A 27691-nucleotide genomic window follows, 5' to 3' on the forward strand; every position below is an offset into this window, starting at 1 on the left:
CATTGTCAAATCTTTTCAAGTGACAATTTAGCAGAGCAGTTACTAACAAAAGCAGTATAATAAAGTATATCTAACCAGTAAGAAGGTAATGGATGGAAAACACATATTAACATATTGTAATGTTAGAATCATTAATAAAACGTTATTTTTAAAGTTGCCAAAAGGAATTTTGTGCACTTGGAAAAGAAATTTAAAAATGCAAACAAACCCCAGCATTTGATGGAATGTTAACAGATTCCCACTCCAAGTCTTTCAGTCAGTTACCACCTATAGACTCCCCCAGTCCACTCTCCAAGAAACACTTCTCCAAACTCCAGGTTAAAATAGCCTTTTTCACACAGTTCAAACAATTTCTCCTCAGTTTCAGCTCTTCAGGTGGAGCTTAGGGAATAGGTCCATCTGTCTCTGCCTAAGACTTAAGCCTTTGTGCCCTTACTGCATGAAATACTGTGACCCCTTTATCACACTCTACAAAAAAGCCTCTGTACTACAGCGATAAATAGAAGAAAAATCCCTGGAAGACTTAAAATATTCGAGGAAAGGAACAAATTTCTGACATAATTCTAACATAGTGAACAGTGTTTGCACTGTTACTTAGAACTGATCTTTAGAAACAGGATTCTCATTAACAGCTTTGAGATCAGTTATTTAACTGAAGTATACAAAACCATTAAGAATTAACTTCCAATGTATGTCTTGCTGCAGGTGCAACTAAACAGAAACAAACACTGTATCAGGATTTAAAACCAGAGCTATGCAGTTACCAACACTTAGTTTCTCAATGGTTTAGTGACAATTTCCCATCAATTACAACAGAATGATGATACCCCTAAAATTTAATCCATATCATTGGTGAGATGTAAAATGTCCTAAAAACCTGACTACAATTAAGCAGCAATAGATTGGAAGCATTATTTTATCTAAATCCTCTAAACTCTTTTAAATGTTGAGAATGTGATTACATTTGTTTCACTTTAGCCCTTTTCCTAATTACAGAGCACATACTGTATGACACAGAGCCTACCCTTCATTTCTCATTAAGCCCATGGCAGCTTTGTCAAAGATCAGAAAAGCCTGAACAAGATCACATGGAATGTCAGCAGCTGATTTTAAACAGAAAAAGTTAAGTAAACTGAATGTGGTTCAAAACAGCTTTATCAAACTGTGCAGTACTTTTAACCTTAGAAAGCTTTAACAACTCATTTTGGTCCAGGTTAGTTCTTCCAATTTAATCAAATATTTTTAAATCACTTAAAAAAATCTCACAGGATAAATTGTGTTTAAAACCAAAACCAGTATATGTAGTAGAAAGACTGCATTTCTATTTAGGCTTTTCAGTATTATGACTATTACACAGTAATGAGCATGAAAGACTAAAATGCATTTCTAATTCATGGAACACAAACCAATTTTAAATAACTTCGTATTTATATAACAAACCCTTCAGGAATGTGAAGATGTTTTATATGCAATGATTATCCCTCAAAATGCATATCATAGATAATAATTGTTGTCTGCATTCTATAGAAAGAAGGTGAAGTCACATGATTTGCTCTGTTTCAGAAACTGGAACACACCTGATTCCCTGCCTTCCTAGACGTAATCTTTTAAAGTTTGCTTCTCTTCAACAAAGTCTTCTTGAAACACTCTTGACTCTGGCTCAGTTTATTTCTACTGGATCATAAAAACCCCAAACAAATAAAGGTTAGTCAAAGATATTAAATCCACAAAGAAGACTCTTAAAGTTATCTTCAATATTGTTATAGAAAGCTATAAAAAGGCTTTATATTAAAAAAGATTTTTTTAAGAAACCCCTATATCTTACAAACTGACACATTATTGATTTTTTTTTTTTTTTTGCTGGACCATGAAGCTTTGTTGTTTAAATCACAACAAAATTACAAAAATCATAAAAATGTGGAGAGACCTAATGCTGACAAGTCATCCTAACTCCCTGCCAAGGACAGACCAGCTACACATAAACCACCTCTAAAAGGAGGTTATTTAACCTTTTCTACAGCACTTTCAGCAACAGATATCTCTTACCTCTCTCAGATACTTAACCCTTTGATTATCTGTCTATAGATCTGGGAAGTTCTTCCTAACATCAAAATTTCCTTCTGTGCTCTTAGGACCGCAATTTCTTATCCTACCTGAAGAGAACAGTTTATTACATTTTTCTCTGCAGCAACCTTTACCATAATTGAAGCTTATTATTATCTCCCCACTTCTGTAATAGACTAAACAAGTGCAATACTTTCAGTTCTTCCTTAAAGGTCATTACTGCAACTCTTCTCCACTCCTGAGTTGGTCCCGATCTGTTTGGAGTAACAAAAATGGAGACAGTACATCATCTGCAGCCTTGTGACGAGTACCACAGGCGAATTTCATCTTACACACAATCGCATTCATATATCCCAGTATGACTCTTGTTTTTATACAGAACTGTCATGACTCCTTTGTGTTCATTTTGTGATACAGCTGCTTATTTGCAGAACTGTCACCCACCCAGTTGCTTCTTATATTTTTTACTGTTACTACCCAAACATTATTTTGTATTTCTTTTTACTGAACTGCATCCCATATAGTTCAGACCATTCATCCAATCTGTCAAGACCATTTCATGCTCTAATGCCTGTATTCCCTCCCATATTTGCACCGTCCAGCAGTTAGTAAATCTGCTCTCCAGGTCACAAATTGAAATACTAAACAGGATTAAATTCAGAAAGCACACCTGCACAATTCCACTTAATTCATGCCTTCAATTTGGAATATCCTTAAGGCCTTTAATTAGGTAATTAACCAGCATGGCAAATCTTCTCTGACAGTATCTATTTTTATTGTTTCTAGATTCTTTAGCTGTGGAGATAAAATTCCTAACACTACGGTACAGACAGAGTATCTTTCAAACACAAATATACAGGGGAGGCTCTACCACTCTCCTCCCCCTTTAATGTATCTGTATGTGGCACAGTAACCCAATTGTATAGCTCCTCCAATTTTGAATTTGGACTATCTCCCTGTTTTTCTTTCCTATACTAGAAATACTACCGAGACACTTCAAGTCACAAAAGAAAAATTACTGGCTCTGAAAAATTTAGATCTTATATGCATGCATATACAAATACAATAAAAGCAACAACAAAATGCAGGATGTTTTACCGTTTATGTACCCACGGGCAAACTCTCAAGAATCACAGAACGGTTTGGGTTGGAAGGGTTCCATCCCCCTTCCACTAGATCAGGTTGCCCAAATCCCCATCCAACCTGGCCTTTAACACTGTCGGGGATGGGGCACCCACAGTTTCTCCAGGCCACCTGTTCCAGTGTCTCACCACCCTCACAGAATCACAGAATCCCAAGGGTTGGAAGGGACCTCAAAAGATCATCTAGTCCAACCCCCCTGCAAGAGCAGGGTAACCTAGAGTACCTCACACAGGAACTTGTCCAGGCGGGCCTTGAATATCTCCAACATAGGAGACTCCACAATCCCCCTGGGCAACCTGCTCCAGTGCTGTCACTCTCACAGTAAAGAAGTTTTTCCTGATGTTCACATGGAACCTCCTATGCTCCAGTTTACATCCTTAGAGTGAAGAATCTTTTTCTTTTGACTTTTAAATTTTTAAATTAAAATAAGTGTTTTAAAAAGGTTCATATCACTGCATTTTAGGGACATAAATCATGTATTCCTCATGACGCAGCCGACATAGATGGACAAAATCCCACTGCTCTACTACTGACATATTCTTTGAAAGGTAAGCTTTTACCATTTTTACCTCTAGTTTGTTTGGCACCATGTTCACTCACTAATCAAAACTGTATTTAAGACTGAATAAAAACATCTTTAAAATCTTCAAAAGTCAAATTGTCTATCTTGCCAACATTCATATTCCTATGTCCTATGATGAAGTTCAACAGATCAGAAAAAATGGAGAGCAGATGACGGCAATCTAACAGATACAGAATTGCTACAAGGAGAATCAACTGATTTCTGAAGCAGCAAGACACAAAGCAATCAGCTTAATGCAAAGCAGAAATATTTCAATTGAGTATCAGGTAAAATTTTAACTGCAGGGAGATAAGCTGCTGAAACAAGCAACAAGAGGAACTTGCAGAGGATTGGACTAGCTGACCTTTTTGTATTTCTACATTTAACTGAATTCATTATAAGCATCAAAACATTAAAGTAACTTTAAAGAACTTATTATAAATTACTAAGCTTTTTGTCTGAAGAGATAAAAAACTCCTGTTATGACAATTGCCTGCATAAGGGAGAGTAGTTAAACACAAACTGTTAACTAATACACAAATTTTGAATACAAACTATAAAAATTACCAACTACAATTACCATGCTACAAAACCAAATGTTTTGATTACAAAGCTGCACTTAATCAGAGGATTTTTTTTTAAAGTCTTTTGTTTGAAAAACTGTTCAGTAAGAAAGAGAGCACTGAACACTATTTATTGTTCAGCTTTGCATTTCTTTTTTTGAGTTACTCCAGCAGAGGGTTTTCACAAAACTAAAACAAACTCTCATGATGGTTCTTCTACAACCAAGGCAGGTATTCAACTAGAAACTGTATTTACAATGTTCTTAAAAGAAGAACAATATACACTTAAGTGTTAAGAGTGTAAAGTTTACCAGAAGCAAGTTCTTATAATCAGCAGCTTGATTTCCAGCAAAGAAGACTTAATTTGGAAACTAAAAAAACCCACCTTTCTCACTACAGAAGTGAGAAAGTTTCTCACTTTCTGCAACTTCACTCCCGCCTACAGAGGTAGCAAATTTTTTCTTGTTCAAGGTGTTTAAGGACAAGTTCTACAAATATCTGTCTGGAATAATCTAAGTAAGTTTAAACCAACCCTAAAGAAATAGAACAACAGGTCTTACAGTACTGCATTTCTGGAACTGCAAGCGCAGTATAATTCTATGGCTATAAGGAAGTACTGAATACTTGAAAAGTAAGTTCCCTCCTGTGAGTCTTGTTCTTTATGAACAGGGAGACCTGTATCATTAGTTCCCACAAAGACTTTAATTTCTGGAAATACCAAAACTAATCAAACCCCAGCAGATCAGCCCTAAAGACTTTAAAGAGAGGTTTTCAAATGTGACAGACTAATTTAAAAAAAAAAAGAAAAAGAAACAAAATTGGAAGTAGGCCAGACTGCAAGGCCTTCTTCTGTTCCAACTTCCCAAGTCTCTCCACCTTGTGTCCATGAGGTAATTCTTAACTCTCTTCCTGACCAGAAGCCAACCTAATCCAAGTACCTAGAATGAGCTGGAAGAACCAGATGTAAAAAATAAAAACCTTTAAGTCCCTCAGAAATATTTTGAGAATAAGGCCTTCATTCTGTATGAAACTATGAAGAGCAGACTGGAATCTCACTGTGTAAGTATGTTAAAAACTGATAAATATCAGAGCAACCACATGCTGTTCAGCTGTGAAACAGAAGCCCATACTAGGATACATTCCCAAATTCTGTGAAATAGAGAGCTAGATATTTTTGACATTACATCTGTAATAACACTGAGCTCAAAAATCCAATTTGCCATTTCTCTTTTTCCAGAAATGTTAAAAATTATGAGACAAAATATATGATGGAACTTCATGAATAAATAGCTTAGTAACTAAGCTATTTAATACAGCTTATCTTTTAGTAATTATACACATGGAGTATGCAACGCAAAAGGAAAATCATCTCAGTTAATAGCGGTACAACTGAGAATTGCAACAACTACCTATACTGGACTAAATAATTAAGACACATAAATTATCAACAGTATTTCAATTTTAGGTCATAATTGGTGCTCCTCACTGACACAGAGTTGTACCTGTAACGCTCCTTCACAGAAAAACCCGAACTTACTGTAAGTTCAAGACATACAATGTTCTTATGTAATAAGCATAGCAATGCTGGAGAAAGCCTGCAACCAAAGTTATTCAGGTTCTGAACGACTTGCTAGAAGTCACAGGATAAAGTGGATTACGAACTGATAACCCCTTCTAAAGCAATGGGAGTTTCATGAGTGAGTTCAATTGGGTGAAAATTTTACCTGATATTTTACCACATACTCTTTACTTCAAAAGAACTACATTTTCCACTCCAAACTCTTTTCCAATTCTGATTAAGCAAATACTAATATTATTAATTGCAAGTACAGTAAGATTAAAAGATACTTGAAAGCAAACAGCAACAGTAATTTGTCAACTTATTTCCTGTAAATTTATTCTTGCTTATGAAAACAACAAGATTTTGCTAACCCCAAACCTAGCAGCTCCTGCTGTATCACCATCCCTTGTAGCAGCTAGGAGGGGCAGAAGCATAATATCTAACCATAGGTTAGAAATACACCCAAAAAACATATGCTCAAGAGGTTGCCCAAGTTAGTATTTAATATGAAATAGAGTACACTCAGAGCTTCACCTTAAAAGTCTCAGTAAATGATCACTGTGTTAATAGTACAGGAATAATTAAAATATTAATGGAAAACATGCAAATATATGTACAACCACGAAGAGCTACTACAATTGTTTAATAATAACTGTGAACATGCTTCCAAAATAAATCTCGGGACTTCAAAGCCTAAATAACACACTCTTTTACAGAAATTCTGTACTAGTTATGTGGCAGCCTAAAACCAGATTAGTAAAATGCAGAGTTACACTCCAAGACCACAAAAACTGCCAGCGCTCCTGAATAATCAGGGATGGTAAACAAGACATCATAAGAAAGAAGAAGAACCACATGCTCTCCCTTAAGAGAGATCAGGACTAGGAGACAAAGGGGATATTGCTGAGCTGGGACACTGGGATACTACTAGAATTATTTTTCCAAGTACAGAAGAGAAATGCATTTTAAAAATCTGGGATATAATGGGACATACAGTCTCAAGAGAGATCAGACTTGGGATGTTAAATATCTCTCTTTTTGGAACCCTGTATCCTTAAATATCAGCATTCTGCAGGGCAGGAGAAGCTTGGGTTCAACGGCAGGAACCTGAATGGGCAGAGAAGCAACAGCACAGGGCCGGTGTGAAAAGCAAGCCGAGACAGCCGAAACACCATAAAGTGCTTGCGGGGGACAAGGGTATGGCCCAGGCACCTCTGGATGTTAACACGGAGTGGAAGCTGCGAGAGCACTGAGCAGTCAGTCAAGTCTGCAAGAGCACAGCCAAGTCAGCGCGGGGAAGCTGGGCCCCCTGTCCTGAAGGGAAAGCTAAGGCAGGACAGCGAGGGACAATCAAGGGGCACACGAGGGGGCTCTGCCTGGCACCACCGGGGGTGGCGGGCCCCGGACGCGAGAGCTAAGGCAGCGGGGGAGCACGGAGCGAGCAACGGGACATGGCCCAGCCTGCGCTCCTGTGGAGAGCATAAGCCGGAGGGGTCGGGAGGGAATGCGGCGCGGGCACTGCGGGGGGCAGGCGCGAGGTGATCTGAGGTGAGGCGGGGCAGGGCCGGGGCGGGTGGGAGGAGGGAGCAGAGCGGAGCCAGTCGCGCTTCCCCGGGGCGCCCAACCCCGCCCCGCTCCCCGTGTGGCCCGGGGCACGCCGGCGGGGAGGAGGCTGGTCCCAGGATCCCCGCCCCCCGGGCCCCCGTTACCATTACCCAGCACGCCCAGCGCTGCGCCGCCATCCCGCAGCCGGCCCGCTCCCGCAGGGGCCGCGTGACCTCGCGAGATTTCCCTTCCCCCTCGCACTCCTCCCCAACAACCCTCCCCTCCCCAGCCCCGCGACCCGGCCCGGCCCCGCGCGCGCGCGCGCCAACGGCACGCAGCTCAGACCCAATATGGCGGCCGCGGCGCCGCGCACGTGTCCCCGGCCCCGCCGGGCCGGGCGCGCGCACGGACGCACACGTAACGCCGGGGGAGGGGGCGGAGCCGTCGCGCACGCGCGCGAGGCGCTGCTGCTGGCCAGCTGATTCGAACAGGGCGCGCTAGCTGCCACCTCCTCCCCGCACGCGCTGGTCACGTGGGGGCTTTCCCCCCTCTCGTTCCCTCCTTCTCCTGCCCCCTCCCCTCGCGGGTTCCGAACTCGGCACCATCCGGGTCCCCCCTTTTCCCCGGGGCCGGGCCCGAGCCCTCACCTGGCGCCCGCTCCTCGGCGCGGCCGGCCCGCGCGGCCCCGTGTGCGGTTCGTTCCCTCCGTGCCGCCCGCACCAGGCAGCAGCGGCGGCGGCGGCGGCGGCTCCGCACAGCGCCTGCTCCCCTCAGCGCGGCGGCGGCTCCTTCCGCTTCCTTCCCCTCCCCCTCTAGCCGCTGCGGCGGGGACCCGCTCCCTGCAGCTCCGCCTGCTGGCAGAGGGCGGAGGCGCTCGGCCCGGCCTGCCCGCGACCGCGGCCAACGGCCGGGGAGGTGGCCCGCTCCCCTCGGGCGGGGGCCGGGCGTGCCCCGAGGGGAGGGCCTACTGCGGGGCGGGACGTGCCCCCGTGCGGCGGGGGCAGGTGTCTGGCGGGTTGCCCTTAGGGATGGGGCCCTTCGCGGGCGGCTGAGGCGGAGAGCGGCGCAGCCCTGGCGGCGGTGCGTGCTCCCGCCGTGCTGGGCAGCGCCACGGCCGTCCCCCTGCCGCCCCCTCCGGGGCGCTGCTCTGGCGCCAAGCCGCGCCGGCCAGCAGTGAGTGACTTGCAGGTTTGCTGCGGTGGAGGGGAATGGGGAGCACGGCTCTGGGGCAGCGTCCTGCTGACTGGGAGCGCTGCTTCCCAGTTCCTGCGGAGCTGTTTCTGCTTTTACAGCCCCCGCGCCTGCCTCCATGGACGTGTTTGTGCCACCAAAGCGGTGTTGGGCTCCTGGACAAACTCCAGCGCTCTCCTGACTCGCTCCGAGCAGCGCCTCAGGCACAGGGTCCGTTGGTACTCCGGCCCTCCAGACTGACTAAAAATTAACTCGTCGGGCTTTCAAATGTGTTATTTTGGTGCCACCTGGTTCTCTGCTAATAGGAATGTGATTAACATGAGTTAACACACCCAGCCTGCTCTAGCAGATAGTTACCTCTGCACTGCAGAGAGGAACGGCTGTGTATCTTACCCTGGTTAACCTCTCGTTTTGTTCCTCATACACTGATACACCAGTTATAATGCATTTTGAAGAGCTTCGCGTAGCCAAGAAACACAAAAGACTAAAGTTTTCTGTTAAATGCTTGTGAAATTCAAGGAGATTTCCACTCAGAGCAATTAACAACTTGCCAAATCGCTAGAAAATCCTAGGGTAAAACAGTTTTTTTGTAACACGATGAAGACCAAGTACCAAGGAATATTCTCAACTGCGTCTAAAAGTAGTTACTGACTGTATGGTAATTCAACCGATTGATACCTTTATAAAAAAAGCAGATTTAATAAAGTCCTAATTGCCCAAATTGGAAGTCTGGTCATACAGACACTCTGCAATGCCAGAGTCTGCAGGAAAACCTCAGTAGTTTTTCCACTTTCCCAAGCATTTCTCTTCCCTGCATCTTGCTGACTTGGACGTTTTCTCCTGCTATCTCAGAGTCAAAACAACTGAAATCCCACAAGAGGGGGAAGGAAATTTTTGTTCTTGAATCTGTGCCACTGTTCTCATGCAGTCAGTCCTCCTGTCAAGTGTGCCTGGATCTGAATGAGGAATGATGTTTTTTGCAGGAGCACCTGTAAGCACTAAAATGTTGGGAATCGCAATCCATTTAGAAATACATTAATTTAGCTGAACAGCTGCAGTGGCTGAAGATACCACTGCATTTCAGACAAGTGATAGTGCTTTCACAGTAAAACCAAGGGTTCTTGGCTGCTTCAGTGCAAAAGCAATTGGTTTCTTACATTTTTAGGTTTATTTCCAAATTCCCAAGGCTGTTTAAAGGTGCAGTTGAGCAACACAGCTGACCTAACCCGATGGCCTCCTGACAGAAGCCAGCACTCTTTCCCCAAATCTTTCCTACCCCACAGTCCTTGTGCCCACTCACCTACACACACAGTAAAAACCAGTCAGACTTCTGAAACCACCAATAAACGGTTCTTGTTCCTGGTGTGTTACTTCTCAGCTAGAAAATAAGCTGCATTTGGCTCATTGTGGAGACCCAAAAGAGAGTGAGATGGAGGTGAGGGAGCTTTGCCAGGAGAGGGGAGGAACAGGACAATCCTCTTTTGGCAGCAGTAACCTTTTGGCAACAGTATTAAACCCGTGGAACTATATTGTCTAACCACACCCTGCACCAGGATTTGCCTTGAATTCACTGAGGAGAGCTTAGATATTATGTACTGCCATCTTGCCTCAGAAGCAATAATGTGTAGTTATGGGATGATAACAAAGAACAACTGTTGTTAATGGTGTGGTGTTTCAGGTAATGGCTCCTGCTAATGAAAGGGATACTCACGGGGCCCTTGCCCTACCTCTAGGTGCCCCCTGCTTTTCCCTGGATTGAATCCAGCCATTGTGTATCTTCAGGGCAGTTTAGCTCAGCTAACCTTGCAGGGGAGCATTAACACTATGCAAAGAAGGAAGTAAAAAAAGTAGTCCATGTGTAGTAAGGTCTGAGATCAAGAAGGTTTACTACAACCTCCACCCAAGAGAATTTACATTTAAACCTGGAGAAAACAGCTTTAAGCCGGCTGGGGCTCTACATCCACTCTTTTGTCCCCACAGTTCAAAATCTCTTTTTCATCCACTCATGCTATGCTGCAGCCCCTTCTTCATAGTATGATAGCAGCTTTTAAATAATTCCTAAGTATAAATGAATATGCTTCTTCCTAGCAGCACCACATTGCGTTCTCCAGTATATTTTCACTGGAATCAGTCTTCCTTACTCCTTACACTCTACCCAAATCACATTCCTAAATCTCATAGCTGCAGCTCCCCCTGTGCTATAGCACCTATCTTGTAACAGATAGTTGTATTTACTGTGGGTAGCCTTGAGTATTACTCATAGGGCACTAATAGTTTCTCTGGCCTCATCACTGCTGGTAGCAAAACAAACCCCAAACTACCCACTATTCTGATCAAGGAAAATTAGTCTTAATGACAGCTTTTTAGCATGTTACAATGGGACACGCTAAAAAACACTACACCAGTTCCCCTCCCCCAAGTCAGTATTTTCTACAAAATCAGGAGCTGAGATGCTTTACATCCCTCCACCTCACTGAAACCTCAGCTCATGTTTGTGCATAGAGAACTGCCCAAAACCATGAAATCCAGCTTGATGAAGCTGTTAGATGGCTTATGCTTTCACTGGCAGCATCCTGTTTCTGCCTATCTCAATCCATAATCGCCCAGTTGCTTCTCCTATTATTAAATGTGTTTTGTTGTTTTGCTTTTCTGACCAATGATTAACACAGTTCACTCTTTACAACTCAGCACAATTGAGATGTTAATCCTAAAGACAATCTAGGTTAGTTCTGTGACAGCTACTCTGGTATCTTTACACCATGCCCCAAGAACAGCATTAGCAAGCTATTACTGCTTGCTACCCAACACTGCAATTAAAACAGGGCTTATGTTCTTGGCTACAGCTCTAGATCCACAGTGGCTCAAGAAAAGGGCATGCAGGACAAGGAAGATTATAGCTGAATTCATCTCCAGAGTTCAGCTCAGGCTCATGTGTTCTGACTCAGGGCAAGCTTTATTGGACAAGCTGGTTGTGAGGAATTACTCAAGTGGTGGCACAATAAGGCCTGACAGGAGCAAAGAGAATTTTCCTCAAGCCAGATTAGGTTCAATAGGGTCAAACTTCCAAACCTAATAAACCATTCTGGACTGGATGCAAGTTGGCTCAGTACAACACTCGAAACTCTCTGCACTAATTACCATCTCAATAATTGTAGGTATTTTGTTAGTGGTGCTTTGGATCTTGTATTTACATATTTCTGATAGAAAAAAAGGGAAAAGCATTTGTATTCTTGAGAAGAAAATTCCAACAACAGCTACCTACAGAAAATAAGATTATAAAAGGGAAGATTTTATCGAGCTAAAAGATAAAGTTAAGACCATTTTTTGCTTAAACATGTATCCTTAATACAGAATCACGTAGTATTCTGTTACAGGTCTTCTGTTTTGCTGCTCAGTTCTGCCTCTCTACTGCCTGGAAAGCCCTAATATTTTTTTTCTTTTCCTTCTTTTGTTTTCTTTCATGCTGCATATGTAAATAGCAACTATGAGAAAGGCTAGAGTTCCCTTAAGATCATAATCAGCAGCAAAGCATTTTCAGTGGTGTTACCTGAGGCAAGATGCTTTAGATAAACAATTTTGTTTTGTGTTTAGATGTGAAAAAAAAACCAAAAATTCTGCCTGAAGACATCCCATACTGACTCACCAAGGTGTGGCTTTAGTAGCCAGTTTACATCAGATTTACAGGCTATTTGCCACAGCTTTTATTAAAATTTACAATACTATCAATTCAATTATATAGTAACAAAACACGTTTTTAACAATATTTCCACTACTTCAAATATGACTTGGACAAAGACTTTACAGCAGTTATGGAAGTTGGCATGTAAAATATAATGATTTAAAAATACTAAAATCATTATTGAAAAATGCAATTGTTGTGAATTTGATACAATCATAAGTGTGCAATTTAATATCTAATATCTGATCAAAATAAGTCCACTCCAGCCAGAAGCTTGGAATGTCTGGTTGTACGAAACTTTTTTTTTGGTGGGACAAGGTTGGAGGGAAATCAAACTTTTAGCTCCATTAAACAGAATGATAAAGGAGGTATACATTAGACAATTTAAGAGTCTTGCAACCCACACAGACTACTGCAGAGTGGACCATAGCTCTGAAAGATGTTATAGTCCATCTTGAAAAAAGCAAGTTGCCAATTGCAGCAGTTAAACTAATAACTTACTAAGTGTGTTTGTTTCCATTTTATACCTGTGTATTTAAAGTAGGAGCAAACTAATCCAGACTGCTCTAAAAAGTTGCAGTTAAGTATATCTGAAACGTAAATTTAATAATTACTTGGATTATATTCAATACAGTGCTTAACCACTCCTAGCATGTGGCAAATTCCCATTTAAGTGGCTTTTTCTAGTTTCAGCAGAGGCTTCAAAGTCAGGTAGATATGAAATGATAGCTAGACTGTTGTGCATTATTAAAAAAATATTCCAGATTGGAACTCATTAAACATAAAAGTGTAGCAGTAGGGAAGTTCCTTGTTTTTCAGAATGTATTCTACTTCATTTTTAATGCTTAAGTGAGGTGTTATATTTCAAAACTGAAATATTGGTGTCTGAAGTATTTAACTATTTATGTATTTCAGTTACTTTGAGCATGCCATTAGTCTACTTTGATTCAGATTTCAAGAAAACAGTCCAGGGACTTCCAGATTCTGGAATATTTCATGTATGTGAGGACAGGGAAATTTTGACTAAATGGGATTAGAATGGGAGCTGGATCTGTATGGGCATGGGTGGTTTTGCCTAGGGCTACTGAAAAACCAAAGTCCATATTACTAGCTACCTTACTGGAGTGTTCACATCAGCACTAACTTTAAGAGTTAGTTAGCTTCCTCTAGGAGTTTTACCCCTTAGAGATGTTATGAACACCTATCCAATCACTTTTATCTTTCCTATCACCTTTAGAAACTTCCCTTTGTTACTTGTATGGTGCACTCCAAGGTATTAGTGGTTCTCCACTAATACTTTGAACTGTGTACAACCTACACAAAGATGTTAGGTCATGGAGTATCCCCATTACTGTTTTGACCACCTTGCACATTCGTTCAGGTCCTAGACCGCAATAAAGAGCTCTGTTGTTACTCAAAATGAACAGCATGTAGTATGTGCAATGTAAACCAGAAAAACACAATTAGCAGTTGAAAAAAGAAAAAGAACCTGGCTCATTTCTGCCTGGCCTTTAGGCACATTTATTTTTCTGAATAGGAAAACTGTTTAAAAGGCAAGTCTAGGTTGTGATCAGGGCTGTCTCACACAGGATGTGAAAAATGCAATTTTTATTTAAACCCAACTGCCATCACACAGGAGCAGGCACCCACACCACTGACCACTTAAGAAGGAAAGATCCATGTTCAGGGCTCAAAGTCAGAGCGGAGTGTTGGCATGCTTCAGATTTAAGACTGCCATCAGGAGACCTAGCATCTTCTGGAGGAGGCATGCAGAACAGAAACCCAGACAGTACCTGTTATCTTTTTCTAGCTACAGAAAGAGACCAGGAAGACTAGCCTCTGCACTCGAATGGGCAAAGTAAAGGTCATACATGAAGTTGAGATTGCTACTGATTTAGTTTAAGAGACAGGCTATCTCTACTACCCTGCTTGGTTGGAAAACAATTTTACTACAAACAAATAAGGTAGGAGAGAAAACATTTCCCTTACTAAAAATTATTCAGAGAATGGGACATCAAAGAACAGTTCATAGCTAAATAAATGTCTCATTTCTTGTTTTTTTTTAACAGTTAAATTGTGAAGTCAGTCTAAATATAAACCCCTCAGTACCAGACTAGAAATTTAAATGAAAATATTGTTCAACCAAATTAATAGATGCCAATCAATTAGCATTTTGGCATGTATAAATGCATTTCTTGTGTAAAAGCAGAAAAATCTCAACATAATCTTACTTCTGGTGCTAAAGAGAAGGTGTATGAATTGGTGAAAACAAATGTGCATTCACAGCATGAGCAAGTGCTGCATCTCTGTTCATTTGGGTTTGGCATTTTAACAGACACTGGGCGGGGGGGGGAAGCAATGTATCACCATGGTTACCAGGACATCTTGTTTTAGCATGTACATTAAAAAACACACTGGACAGAACAAAAATCAGTCACCTAGAAAAACATTCATTTCTGGGCGAAAATACTTATGAACAACCAAAATTAAAAGGTCTTGGCATTGTCCTGTGAGATAAGAGACAAAAATTGCTATTTTTGACAGCTGACAATTTATTTTGAACTAAGTTGTTTGGGTCTTTTTTCTTACTCTCCTTTGTTCTCTATTTTTCTCAAAGTAGTGCTTCAAGTTTTACATTCTCATGTGGTAAGTTACTCCATAACAGGACCTTACTAAAGCTCTTAATGTATAAATAAGTTCTTTGTGAGATCCAAGTAGGAAAGGAAAAACATATCTAGAAATAAAATGTGCTCAACTTCATTTATATTATGAAAACACTTTGTGGATGGTGACTGCTTTATTTTTACACCTCCCACACTGCTGAAGAAATGACTAGTAAAAAAAAAGTAAGTGATTCGAGATGCACTAGCATTGTATAAAACCAGCATAAATAACCAGTGTATTCCTTTTACTCCAACTTTACTGTTTCACTGACAGTTCATTTCATAATGGTATATAACCAGTAAGCCAAGCACCAACTATTTCCTCATGTCTACTCATTTCAATGACGAGACCTTGTATTTTATACCCTTTCAGCTAATCAACTCAGTCTTGAACAAGTCAGAAAATTAAATTTCTTGCTTATTCGTGTTATAAACATCCTATTTGAGTGATCAAGTTTCTATTACATTTTCTGAAGTCCGTGCATATACCCATCTATGACCTTTATAAAGAAACTTGTCATCAAGTTACTTGGCATGTACTATGACTAACAATCCATAAAACCTATCAGAAACATCAAGCAATACGTTTCTCACAAGTAGACCTTTTTCTAGCTGGATGTCTCGGCTGACAAACATTTAGAACATGTTTTGTGGCACAGTAAATAATACCAGAAAACAGGACTCTGCTATTGTAAGCAAACATATGTGATACTAAATGGATTATAAAGAGATGACTTTATCTTACTGCGTGCCAGTATTCACACCTTTTTTATATGGAGAAACAGCCATGTCACCTTGTTGAATGACTGAAAGCTAGGCTGAAGCTATTCTTAAGACAACCGACATGTTTTAAACAGATATATATATTACAGAATACATTCAAGAAAACAAGTTATACTTTTCACCATTAGCGACACTTTTTACTGAACAAGGCTATTTTCTTCTCTGCTAATATTCTGAAGGGTAATATAAGCCAAGTTTGTTTTCAACCAGATAATTACTGTGAAATAACACTGAAAGTGATGTCTTTCTTTGTGACACTTCAGAAATCTAGAACTCTTATTTTGCTTCCTGCTACTAACTGTCAGCTCTGCATGGCTTAAGTATAGAGGGAAGCCAGAAAAGCCATCTGTTTGGAAGAATGAAAAAGCCTAGTTGTTTTACTCATTTCCTGGGCAAAATGAAGAGCTGAAAGGTTTTCAGTGAGAAAACTGCTTAGACTGCACTAAGCCAGATGTATATGCAGAATTCAAAAGGGATAAATGGAACAGAATTTTCTTAGTTCAGTATAAAATAGCTGTATGGCAAATACGAAGAGGCCTTTAAGCAGATAATCTGTAAATTTCCCTGCAAATTTTCCACATCTCAGGTTTGCTTTTCCAAATGAACTTAAATGATAACAGGGTAATGGCTCAATCAAAAAAAAAAACACCCCAAAGTTAGCAGTATCATCATAAATGCTTACAATAATAACTTGAAAAGAAACCTCATTAGCTTTAGCCCTTTTAAGAAAACCTAGGGTATATTGTGTTAGAAAAAACCCAATCACTATATAAGTTTTGAATCTGACAAGCATAGCACATCAGATTACACCACATTTATAAGATGGCATGCTTAACTTTTGCTCCACAAATGAAAATTGCTTCATCCACATTATGTATTTTATAGCCAAACAGACTTCTAGTATTTTCTGCTGGTATCCCACTGTCAGTGGTACATACTGCTAACTCAACACATACTTACATGAAATTACCATGCTCTGAGGCTCTCTTTACCAAAATATGAGACTATACAAATTTACAAAAGGCTCTAAATATAAATTCTTCCAGATGTCACCAAGTGTTGCACTCTGTTGGAAGGACAGATTTCTAAGAGTACCTTATCATCTAGCCTCCAGAGTAATGAGTTATGTAGTAAGGAACTACTTGTATAGCTTGGCCAGAAGTTAATTCTTATCAATATAGCTGGTCTTGATAGAACAGCAAGTATTCCTACGTGACTATGATTCCCAAGCAAAGCTAAGCAGACTAGAACTTTCACGTCAAATATGGTATCACCAGTGAGAAGAAACAGGTTAATAAAAAGCCCTAAATAAATTAGCTTCCAGGTAGTAGGTTTGCAAGTCATGGTACCGTATCTGGACAGAGCAGTAAAATTCAAATGCAAGACCTCTTTCCCACTGGCAGGGATGTGTAGCAACAACGGGTGTGGCTGTCCTCCCTTGAATTCAGATTTGGCAGATCTGTGGTGCCTCATCACTGACAGCTTACCCGACAGCAGCTTTTGTCAAACAGGATATTAGAGGATACCTTAAAACATGGTTTTAAGGATTCAGGAAGCTCAAGAGCTGAAAATGACAATGTCGTTCAAACAACATAAGCAGAGTTATGAAAATGGTTCTGAGTTTCTCTGATTATTAATAAAATGAGCTTTTTCATCTTCTCTTGATATAGCTTTTTAACAGTGTATAAAGTTTCTAACTTTCACACCATTACCAATGGGAAGGCTGACACCCATTACAGCACCCAGCTGAGTATCATTTATCTAGCTGAAAACAAACCCCAGACTTTATCAGATATATCTACTTAAGATCACTATTCCAACATAGAGCCAAAAAAAATTACTGTAGTGCCTCCAGCCACAGTTCAGTTAAGAGATTAGAGATATGGATTATATGCATTTCCCTCTATGTATATACAGATATCTATCCCTAGTCACAGAACTAATTGAAATTATACTTGCAGAAACAGCTTTCTGGACTACCCAAGTTAAACAATAAATTTGCAGCACAGAATTGTCTCCACAGCTTCCTTCATTTCCTAGTGTTCCAGTCAGACGAAAGGAAGAGTCAGACTTAAAGGAAAGGCCTTTAAGTCAGTAGAACTTTAACACAGGATAATTTTACAGCTAACAAGCAGATAATTTTATTTGCTTTCTAAAGCAGATGGACTACTTAGCTCTCACCACTAAACACCTTATTTTACTAATGAGGAATTCAATAGCTTTTCCACTGATATTTTTCCCTTCAATTACACTGCTCAGCTACATCAGTGTCTGAAGCCCTATCCTTGATTTGGGGGGGTTCAGATGAACAATTAGCTATACTACTTGCATAAACACTTCAAGAAGTTTGAGAAAATAAGGCTTTGAGCTCCTAAGTTCCCCATATCCCACCCCCCCCAGTTTTCTCCAGAAGAGAGAATTAAAAGTTACCAGACTGAACAGCAGGCTTCTAACAGCTCAAACTGAGATTCCCAGGCCTAAAACAAGGACTCTACTAGATTTTTTCCTTCTGAAATGACAGCTTCCCTGGCACCCTAACACATTGCTGTGTTTCCTCAACTGGAAACAAATGAACAAAGAATCTAAATAGTCTGGTGAAAGGCTTATGGAAAAAATTAATTTCCACAGCCTCTTCCCGAGACGTGTTCTTTCTCTGCTGCGAGTCAGACAGCTCTTCAAAGGCCTCTCCTTTACCTATTCTCTAAATTGTTACCTTCCCTCCAGCATACACAAGCATCCATCTGGAGTTCTCCCACACTGTCTTAATTTAAAAGGCTAGTTCCATTTCTGTGGCATAAAAACCCTTGTAGAGCTCTCAAAGGACTAAAAGCAAGACAGTCATCCCTTTGGAATAGTCTATTTAGCTTAGGCAAACTCAGGGTTTTTTTGTTGTTTTGTTGGGCTTTTTTTAACGCAAGACAACCAACTGTAGTATGAAAAGTGCCTTTTACCACTGTGACAGAGGCATTTCACAAACGGATCTGTGTGCTTCACAGTTTGAGATTCTGCCTGACTATGGACTCCCAAACACCCAGAGGAAAAGATGGACAAAACTGCTAGAAGATTTCTACATTTCGAATAGGCTGCGTAAACCCAGCACAGGTCACCAATGCTAAAGCTGGGGCAAATATCCCTACTCCTCTAGGAAAAATGGTTCACTATTATCCAGCAATTACGTCCACACTGGTGGTCTTGCACCTTCACTGTTCTTTTAAGCGAGACAACAACTTTTGTTTTCAACACTGACTCTTGTTACTCTCTCTCACTGAAATAACCTCAACATGTACTTATCATCATATAGCATCCAAAATTGGGAACTGTACAGATGAGATCTCACACCAAACCCAGCACCAAGTAGAGCAGAATAATTACCTCCTGTGCCTCACATCTGATGCTTTTGTTACTATCACACAGAACAGGTTTTGTTTTGGTTATCACTGGATCTTAACTCAGTCTGATCTGCTATAATATCCAGAATGCTTAGCACAGAACTGCTTCATTGCCTTGACAAACTGATCTCTCTAACATCCAATCCATTTTTCTCTGGCAAGTTTTACAGGGGCAGTCTGTTCCACCATCCAGATTATTAATAAAAACATTCAATAAATCGGTAAACCTGATCACCATGCAGTGCTTTAACCAATAAAGTATTTCCCAAGTTTCCAATTAAGAATAGCATGTAAGAAAAATTATTCCTAAAGCATGCAGACCTATTCACTGTTACTTAGATTTAATGTGTTAGAGAACCTTAAGAGTTGCTTAATGATATGAAACCTCAGCAAAAAATCAAAACCACCTCAAACAAAAAAAACCCACCCCCCCAAACCCAAAACAAACAAAAAACCCCCAAACAAACAAAAAAACACAACAAACCCCCCCCCCCCGAACACCAAAGCAAAAATCCCCAAACAACACAGAGTTAAAATCAGACCGTACAAACCCAGGTTTAGTTTAGTCACCCTAATACCAAAAAAAAGACCCAAAAAATTTATTACAGTTAGAATAGCCTTCCACAGGCCAACATTGGCAAGTTACTATTGACTGATGAGAAGGCAAGTCACCTTCACCTTAGTCGGTAAGACAAGCCTGCAGTAGTAACTGATGAGTTTATCTTACATACAGGGGTAATTTGGTATTAAATTTCAAGTATCTACTAATATAAAATTGTCCAAATGCATTGTCAGACATTTATACCTATGTACATGAAAGGCTTCTCAGCTGCAATGCCCTGTGACCTCCCATGGAATGTAAAGAACACTTACATAAAAATTCAGAAACTTAACTGGTTGGCCAAGAGTTACTCGCAATAGTTTAAAATTGAAAAATGTTTTCCCTATGTTCCAGCCATATAATGATTGGCTTCATACTGCTGTCCACTTACCCCTCTTATTTGCACTGCTGTATTCTTAGCTCTAGTTCTTCTCAGGTAGACTGAGGAAAATACTGGGATATACATTCAGACAGAACCAACTCCTCAGTACAGTGCACATTAGAGGACGCTTTCTCTAGAACTTTTGTAGGTGGCTTTTTAACCAGAATGGGTTTAAGTGCTTGACAAAGTTCAAAACAAATCTGGTTTCCTACTAGATAGAAAATTATCCAGAAGAATGTTGTGTCAGCATTTTCTTACTTTGGAGTTAGAACTGACATCACACATAAAGGGGCCAAGAAATAGTTATATGGGTGTGGGAGTAGTACCACAGCATTACTTCAACATTTTCTATATTGCTGTAATAAATGAAAAACATCTAAGGAAGCTTCCCCTCCTCCTCTTCCACAGTTTCATTTATTTTGTTTTTTTTTTTTTTTTTCTTTTTTTATTGATCCAGCCTTGAATAATGCTGCTTGTTTGGTAACAATATCAGGCAAAAACAAGAACAAGTGCCATTCCGCATTCCATTATGAATCATTCCATTAAGTTTTGCAATATGTACATTTTATCCAGCTTCTGACATTATAGGTCATCATGCCAAGGAAAAATTTTAACAATACAATAAAAGCCTTCAAATGGAACTGTTTATGAATGTAATTCAAGAGACCAGACAATTTAATTTCTGAAATTTATATCACTCATGTCCATAGTCTTTTTACATTTCGCACTTCATGCTCTCAAACGTTACCCTAGAGAACACTACATCTTTTTGTCACATATACTATTAAAGATGCTAGCCAGATTCATAAGAGTTACAGAAGACTATAATAAGATGTAAAATTTAGTAGGTAATAAGTTATGACATTAGCTGACTAAAACAATATTCAATCTACACTAATGTTTGTATTCAAATACAGTAAGTATTTGGATATTATACACTACTTATTTCATATACTTAACAGTGCAAAATAAGTAAGATTTTTTTTCCTGAGCATTTAGGAGATTAACATCCTTTTTCTTTATCATTGGTTGCAATCAATTTAAAATACACTTCCCATAAACTTACGTTTGTCAAGACTGTACAATGAAGACAGGAAAAAGTTTGTAGGTATCAGTAGCCAATCAGAAATGAAAAGGGTTATTGAACATATCTAGGATTTGTCCCTGTTTTTTGAGTGTAGGGATATTACAGGACTTTGACTTATACCAAAAAGTTCTGAAATTACAATTTTTTTTCCATTGACCGAACACTCCAAAATGTACAAACCACATGCCTTCCAAAACAGAGAAACAGCCTCTTATTTAAACAAACTGTAATACATATTTCAACTTACTATTCTGTAGTTAATGTAATGCCCAGTGAGCTGTGCCTCCAACAGATACAAGAGAATAAAATTTTTGGGAATGTATTTTGGGCATTTTGCAAGGAAGCTGGATTCCTTACAAGTTGATCTTTGTCTCAGTAGCTACAGACCACGAGTTTCTAATTCAATCTTCTCCTCTGTTTGCAAGATATCAGGTTCTACTGGAGGAACAAGTGGTCTGAGAATAATCTCTGGACCTCCACCATAGATTGACTGAAGGAAATTCCATGTTTCTTCAGATATTTGTCCAGAATCTGCACCTGAAAACATTTAAACAATTTTGATTACTATTTAGAATAATTATTTCATTGAAGTCCATAAGAGATACAAAAAACAAAAACAAAAACAAAACCAACCCACCAACAAACAAACAAACCACCCACCAGATTCAAATTTAAAACCCTAAGTTGAATTTGTGCTTTATTTTGCACCAATTGCAAAAACCAATGACATATTTTGTGTTGTTTTTGTACTTTGAGTCTTACAACTACCTGGCTCTAAATTATCCAGTTTTTAACATAACTCAAGCATAAAGCCCATGAAGGTTCTATGCAGTCAAGCTGGCAAGTGGTATTGGTACACAGGAAACAGCAATTCATATTAATATAAGAACATGCACTCCCACCAATTACACAGTAAAGTACAATGACTCAAGCTTCTTGTTTTATCAAATAAAATAATATTGATGGTAAAGAATAAATGTGCAAGAACCACAGTGAGATTACCAGAACCCCTGACAGAAACCACTACTAGGACATTACCAACCCTACTAATGGTCCTTGTATATAGCACTGATGGGTCAGCCTGATGTCTTTTCATTCACTGTTTAAAGTCATTGAACCAGAGAATCATAGAATAGCTTGGTTTGGAAAGGTCCTTAAAGATCACCTAGTTCCAGCCCCTTGCCATGGGCAGGGACACCTTCCAATAGACCAGGTAGCCCAAAGCCCTGTCTAATCTGTCCTTAAACACTCTCATGGATAGGCCATCCACAGCTTCTCTGGACAACCTGTGCCAGTGCCTCACCACCCTCACATGGAAGAATTTCTTCCAAATACCTAACTAAATCCACCTTCTTTCAATTTAAAACCAAGTCTTTAAAACAGTATTTGCTCATGATTCCATTCCTCTGGCTGGAGGTCTCTCTCCTGTCTCAAGTCAGCATCCAACCATCATTTCTAATTTCCTGGAACATTTTATAGTGGCAAAAGGCAAGGGAGCATCAGCATGTCGCCCCTTTTGGTTTTCACACACAAATCCGGTCTGAGACAGTTACACAGCTGAAGTGATTTCTTCACAGTAACCTAGGCAGAGAGGCCAAACTTCTATTCTAGCAAAATAAATTCCCTCTTCTTTAAGCAAGAAATTAAAAACCTGCACTGGAGCAAGTTTCCCCCCCAATATCATTAATCAGATACGATTAATCTATCTTGTTAAGGGTACAAAGAGCTGCACATCTGATTACCTACATGAACTCAGCTATGCAACACTTTATCTGAAAGTCATGATGCAAATCCTATACCAGTACTCACGACATTATGCCTCAGTTTTACTCATTTATGTTCAGGTTCTCAAAAAACAGTTCCCATCTCTGCAGACACAGGAGTAGATTATCCACATTCCAGGTCTTCTAAACATCAGGTTTAACTGAAATAATGCACTGGGACAGGACCACTGGATCACAGAAGTAATACTATACGGTATTCAGTGATGCACCCACCTTATTTCTCATGACTTAAGAGAGAAATTTTCCTCAGCCTATATGCCTTAATTTCTACCCAAGTTCTAATTTGAATCAATGTAGCTGAAGGTAAGTCAACAACTGCCTAATATGCTATTATTAATTCTAAAATTATTTTTTTTAATATGTCAGGCATATGTTTTATACCTTGTATTTGAATTCTACATTAGCACTTAAATCATTAAAATGTACTGCAAAACTCATCAGGTGCAAGAACCCTGTTAAATAAGCTCTTGACATTTTAGAATGGTGAGGTTTATGCAGGGCCTAGTGGCCTCCAGTGAACTGCCAAGGGTAGGTCCAATGTATGCAGAGGCATTAAATTGGGGGAAAAAAAAATCCAGTTAAATATATGTTAATCTTAATAAAGCAATTATTTATTTTAAGCTGAGCTACAATAAATTTAAATATTCACAGAAAGTCTACGTCTTCATAAAGCAGGCCATATTAGAATTTCTCTGTACCTATGAATTTTAAATAAATGCTATTAAGCATCTGACTGCAAGAAAATAACAAATCTGTATCTTTGCACGCTAGAGAAGTTTTTGCAATATATAGTGGAAAACAACTTGCAGGAAAATGAGCAACAGCATCTTACTGAGGTTCATTTCCCACTGTGCGAGAAGTAGCTCTCAATTCAAATTATGTTAAGATTCAAATAACTACATACTGATATATGACAGTCTAAAAGCCAAGAATCTCACAATTTACATTAAGAGAACCCAAATCAGGCCAAGCTATACAAAGCCAAAGCATGCTTTTGCCATTCTGTAGTTACTCTGCACCTTCTTTTACAATCTCATCTGCATTTGGATTAGTTTATTATATATATTATCTATTTAAAGAATAAGCTGATCCCCCCAAAATGAGTACAGTACAGATTCACTAGGAATTGCCATTTTACAATAACAGTTAAAGAAAGAATTTATCATAAATTTTCCAAATTTCAGCAAATATATCACAAAGAGCCCAGAGCTGCAGCAATATTGGATACCTACCTTGTTTTAGGACAGCATTTCCACATTTTGTTACTGCAATCTTAGCATTATCAATAGGACCAGGAGGATCTAGTGTGACACAAAGATGATTAAAATTGGGAGAGCTGAAAACAAATGGCAGGTTGGAGGCTCTATTTTCAAATGGAAAAAGCTTGTTTGTTTACTATTTGTTCTTATACTGCTTAACAGTATGTTCCAAGTTGTTAAAAGTGAATCAGAATTTTAATTAAGAACAAGTTTTCCAAAGCATTCACTTTACTAAGTCTTAAGCAATGTAAAACACAAATTAATCCTAATTCTTACCCCTAGCAAAGTTTTCCCAGAACAGTTAGACAAGACTGTGGAACATTTTATCAGTGTTTCTGTTTCAGAAGTTTTGAGGCACTTAAATTAGGCTAAAAAATAATTTATTATAGTAATTATTCAGTTATCTATGAGTTTAGGTTGTGAGCGAGGTCACATCCAGAAGCTACGGTATTACCTATCAGTTTGGACACCAAAATCCACCCCTCCTTGTACTTACATCCAATTTTCCTGCTGTGCTAACAGCCAAACCCTTCTAAACAAGCAACATTCCTTTCACAACTACCTTGTTATCCATTCTTATGTATCATTTGACTATATTCTGTAATTTGGTTCATGGATATATTTGTAACCTATACAACTATTGTCTTAGATGTTTAAGAGCTTTCACTGCCTTCTCTATCTGTTCTTCCTACAGCCTTCTAGGAAAGCAAAACCAATTTATTTCAACAGTACCACTACATAACAACAAAAAAATAAAGGATTACCCATATGTTGAAATGGAGCACAACTTACCACTGTCTTTACCCTTTACAAATCCTTCCCATTCTCTGAACCAGTGCATACTGATGCAGTAAAATGTTGATGGAGATTCTTCTTCCTGGAATGCTCTATTAAGCTGAAATGAGAAAGAGTCTATGTTTTTCTGCCTTTCCCTCCTCTTCCCCTTTAAACTACTGAATTATTTTAACCACTGTAATTATTAACAGCAAAATGCTACATTGCTACAGAACATTTTAAAGAACTACTGACCATCAGAACAGTAAATAGTGAATTCTCGAGGTGAGATTTTGATGTAGTGGTAGCCCTCGTATTAGAAGATTATTTGGTCTTTAATTAAGAGTTTATTTATTTTTTCCTGAAAACGGCAGTTTTTAAGCTAAGCATGAGTGCTTATCCCCATTAAACACTACTGGATAATTACAGTGGAGGCTGAACTTTAAAGTAACAGAAGAAAGCAGCCAACTTATTTCTTTTAAATTAAAACAGTGTTTTGAGAGATTTTCTCCATAATTTTATGGAAGGTTCTTTGTATAATGACCTATGTCTTTATCTATGCTTATTTTTTCCTTAATACACTGACCAGGTGCCGGTACGATTTCATGCAAGGCACAGTGAACACACGCACTGGGACTTTTCTTTGCTTCAGTTTAAAAAGCATGGGGGAAACAAAAAAAAAAAAAAAAGTCCCAAAATCACATCCTGGTTTTCTGAGTTTCTGTTACACAGCGATGTAAGCGAAATGATAAATTCCCAAACAATACCTAAGTCTCAGTTGTATTTAACTAAATTTCATTCTATCATTGTAAAAAAAAAAAAAAAGGTGTATTTTTTAAAATTACAACTTTAGGATTTTATTAAAAGCCTAAATTAACATTAATCCTAATTAAAATTTTTGATTTTTAACATTTTATTCTTTTTCAGAGACTACAGATCTTTTCACAATGTTATTAAGGAATACGCAAAAAGTCATTTAAACCTTTAAAGGCACTATCTTTTAGCTCTGTAATAGTTCAGCTATACTTCCCCCTTGAATCCATGGACCTAAAGCATCAATACGATTCTTAAGGTTTCAGATAGAGTAAGCTTTGCAATCACTCCCTAACACAACCTTAATAGAAGATAATAGAAATTTCTGTCTGTAACAATACTTACACAACAGTGCACATATAATCATTGTTTATGCTGAAAAGATGTTGATCACTAAAACACATGAGGTTGACTCAATGTTGTTAATAATAATAATAATAATTACTAACCAGTGGTAACCCAGTCTAGAGGAAAATCAATTACTAAGAAGTTCAAATAGCAGTTAAAACTTGGAAAAGCTGACACAATATCTGAAGTACAATTAAAGCACAGAACTAAAAGAACAGCTGCAGTTTTGTTTTTCCTCCCTCTCAGTAATTAAGGTAGCATAAATGGGACTCCAATCTCTCTGCATTCATTTTCACTGAAAACTTGAAAACACAGTTTTGTTTAAGAATTACAAAACCCTTTACTACTAGTTATTTTACCAGACTCATGCATATAAACTCTTAACTCATGGAAAATATACTAGCTGCTTGATATTAATTTTACAGTTGTATTAGAATATGAAGGTGTTTACTTCACACTGAATTATTTATGTTTGTTTACATATTTAATGATATTTTTGAAATTAAAACTAAAGATTATAATTAATGTTTTGCTGGCACGGCATTATTGCATTTAAACCTTATCAGATTGCACAGAACAGATCACTGGCAGTGTATAAAGAACAGCTGATCATGTGGCTGTACTGTTTCTATACTATAAAAAAGCAATTTAAGAAACAAAATATTTTCTCTAAGCACATTTCCATATAAAGTTATCTGGGATATGACAAGAACATTACTGTTGCCAACAGGAAAGAAGGGATTCTAAATAGGTAAACAGATATTTAATGAAGTGCATTCATTTCAGGAATCACCTCTGCACTTCTCATAACCCCTTGTGTCAATTCATGAGTATCAGGTGATGTCAAAAAGCAGAATGAATAAGTGTTTACTTTTTTACCCGAATAAACATTTCCAATTCATTTTTCCTTCTTTTTTCAATTCTTTCAGACTCTATTTGGCAGGTGTGACAAACATACAGATGGTTAACAGCTGGTCCTCCTCCATACCTGCAGTAAATGTAAAAAGACATTAACCTTGTGCAAAACACCATGGTTAAAGATCATGCATCTGTAGACAGAGCAAGTGTTTTCATATAATATCTAACATAAGTCTGATCAATGTCACACTACCATTTGATCCACAAATAGTATAATTTATTTTCCTAATAATATTTTGTACTCCATGCTAAGACATAACCATCTTCCAAGTCCCAACTGCCTAAAGCCAGTAGAAACCATCTCAAACTACTGTTGTCACATACTTCAAAAGTTGTTACTATGGGAAGAACATGACAGTGAGCAAGTATTATGTTATAGATACACCCTGTGTGATTTTGTTAAAGGCCTCCAAGAAACAACTTATGGAAATGTTCCAGTCAGTTTTATGTTAAGCATGTTCCTCCATTCCACTGCAGGCTCATCAGTTTGCTCCCTCCCTGACACCAGCCTCTAAACTTGCTTATTGTTTTGTTCTTAAAAAGTTATTCTCCATGACCTTCCCATCCATACTTTCCTTGTGT

General features: G+C 39.0%; 1 protein-coding gene across 9 annotated transcripts in view; it reads right to left on the bottom strand.

The window, feature by feature from the left end:
• Positions 1 to 20521: 20521 nt before the first annotated feature.
• USP33 (ubiquitin specific peptidase 33) overlaps positions 20522 to 27691 on the bottom strand; it is a 46134-nt gene continuing 38964 nt past the window's right edge. For 8 of the 9 annotated variants that reach the window (XM_061345127.1, XM_061345123.1, XM_061345126.1 and 5 more), the window contains 4 exons: positions 27071 to 27179; positions 25049 to 25151; positions 24230 to 24298; positions 20522 to 21750 (listed from right to left, as the gene is read on the bottom strand). In XM_061345127.1, coding sequence (XP_061201111.1) covers positions 21593 to 21750; positions 24230 to 24298; positions 25049 to 25151; positions 27071 to 27179 — 439 coding nt within the window. In that variant the 3' untranslated portion in view covers positions 20522 to 21592. Of the gene's footprint in view, positions 21751 to 24229; positions 24299 to 25048; positions 25152 to 27062; positions 27180 to 27691 lie in introns of all 9 variants that reach the window. The other variant, XR_009724175.1, reaches the window with a different exon arrangement.

Source organism: Neopsephotus bourkii, unplaced genomic scaffold (assembly GCF_033783945.1).
Source record: "Neopsephotus bourkii isolate Nb327-2 ecotype Australia unplaced genomic scaffold, CSIRO-AGI_Nbou_v1 NB_234, whole genome shotgun sequence".
In the NCBI taxonomy this organism is placed as follows: Eukaryota; Metazoa; Chordata; class Aves; order Psittaciformes; family Psittacidae; genus Neopsephotus; species Neopsephotus bourkii.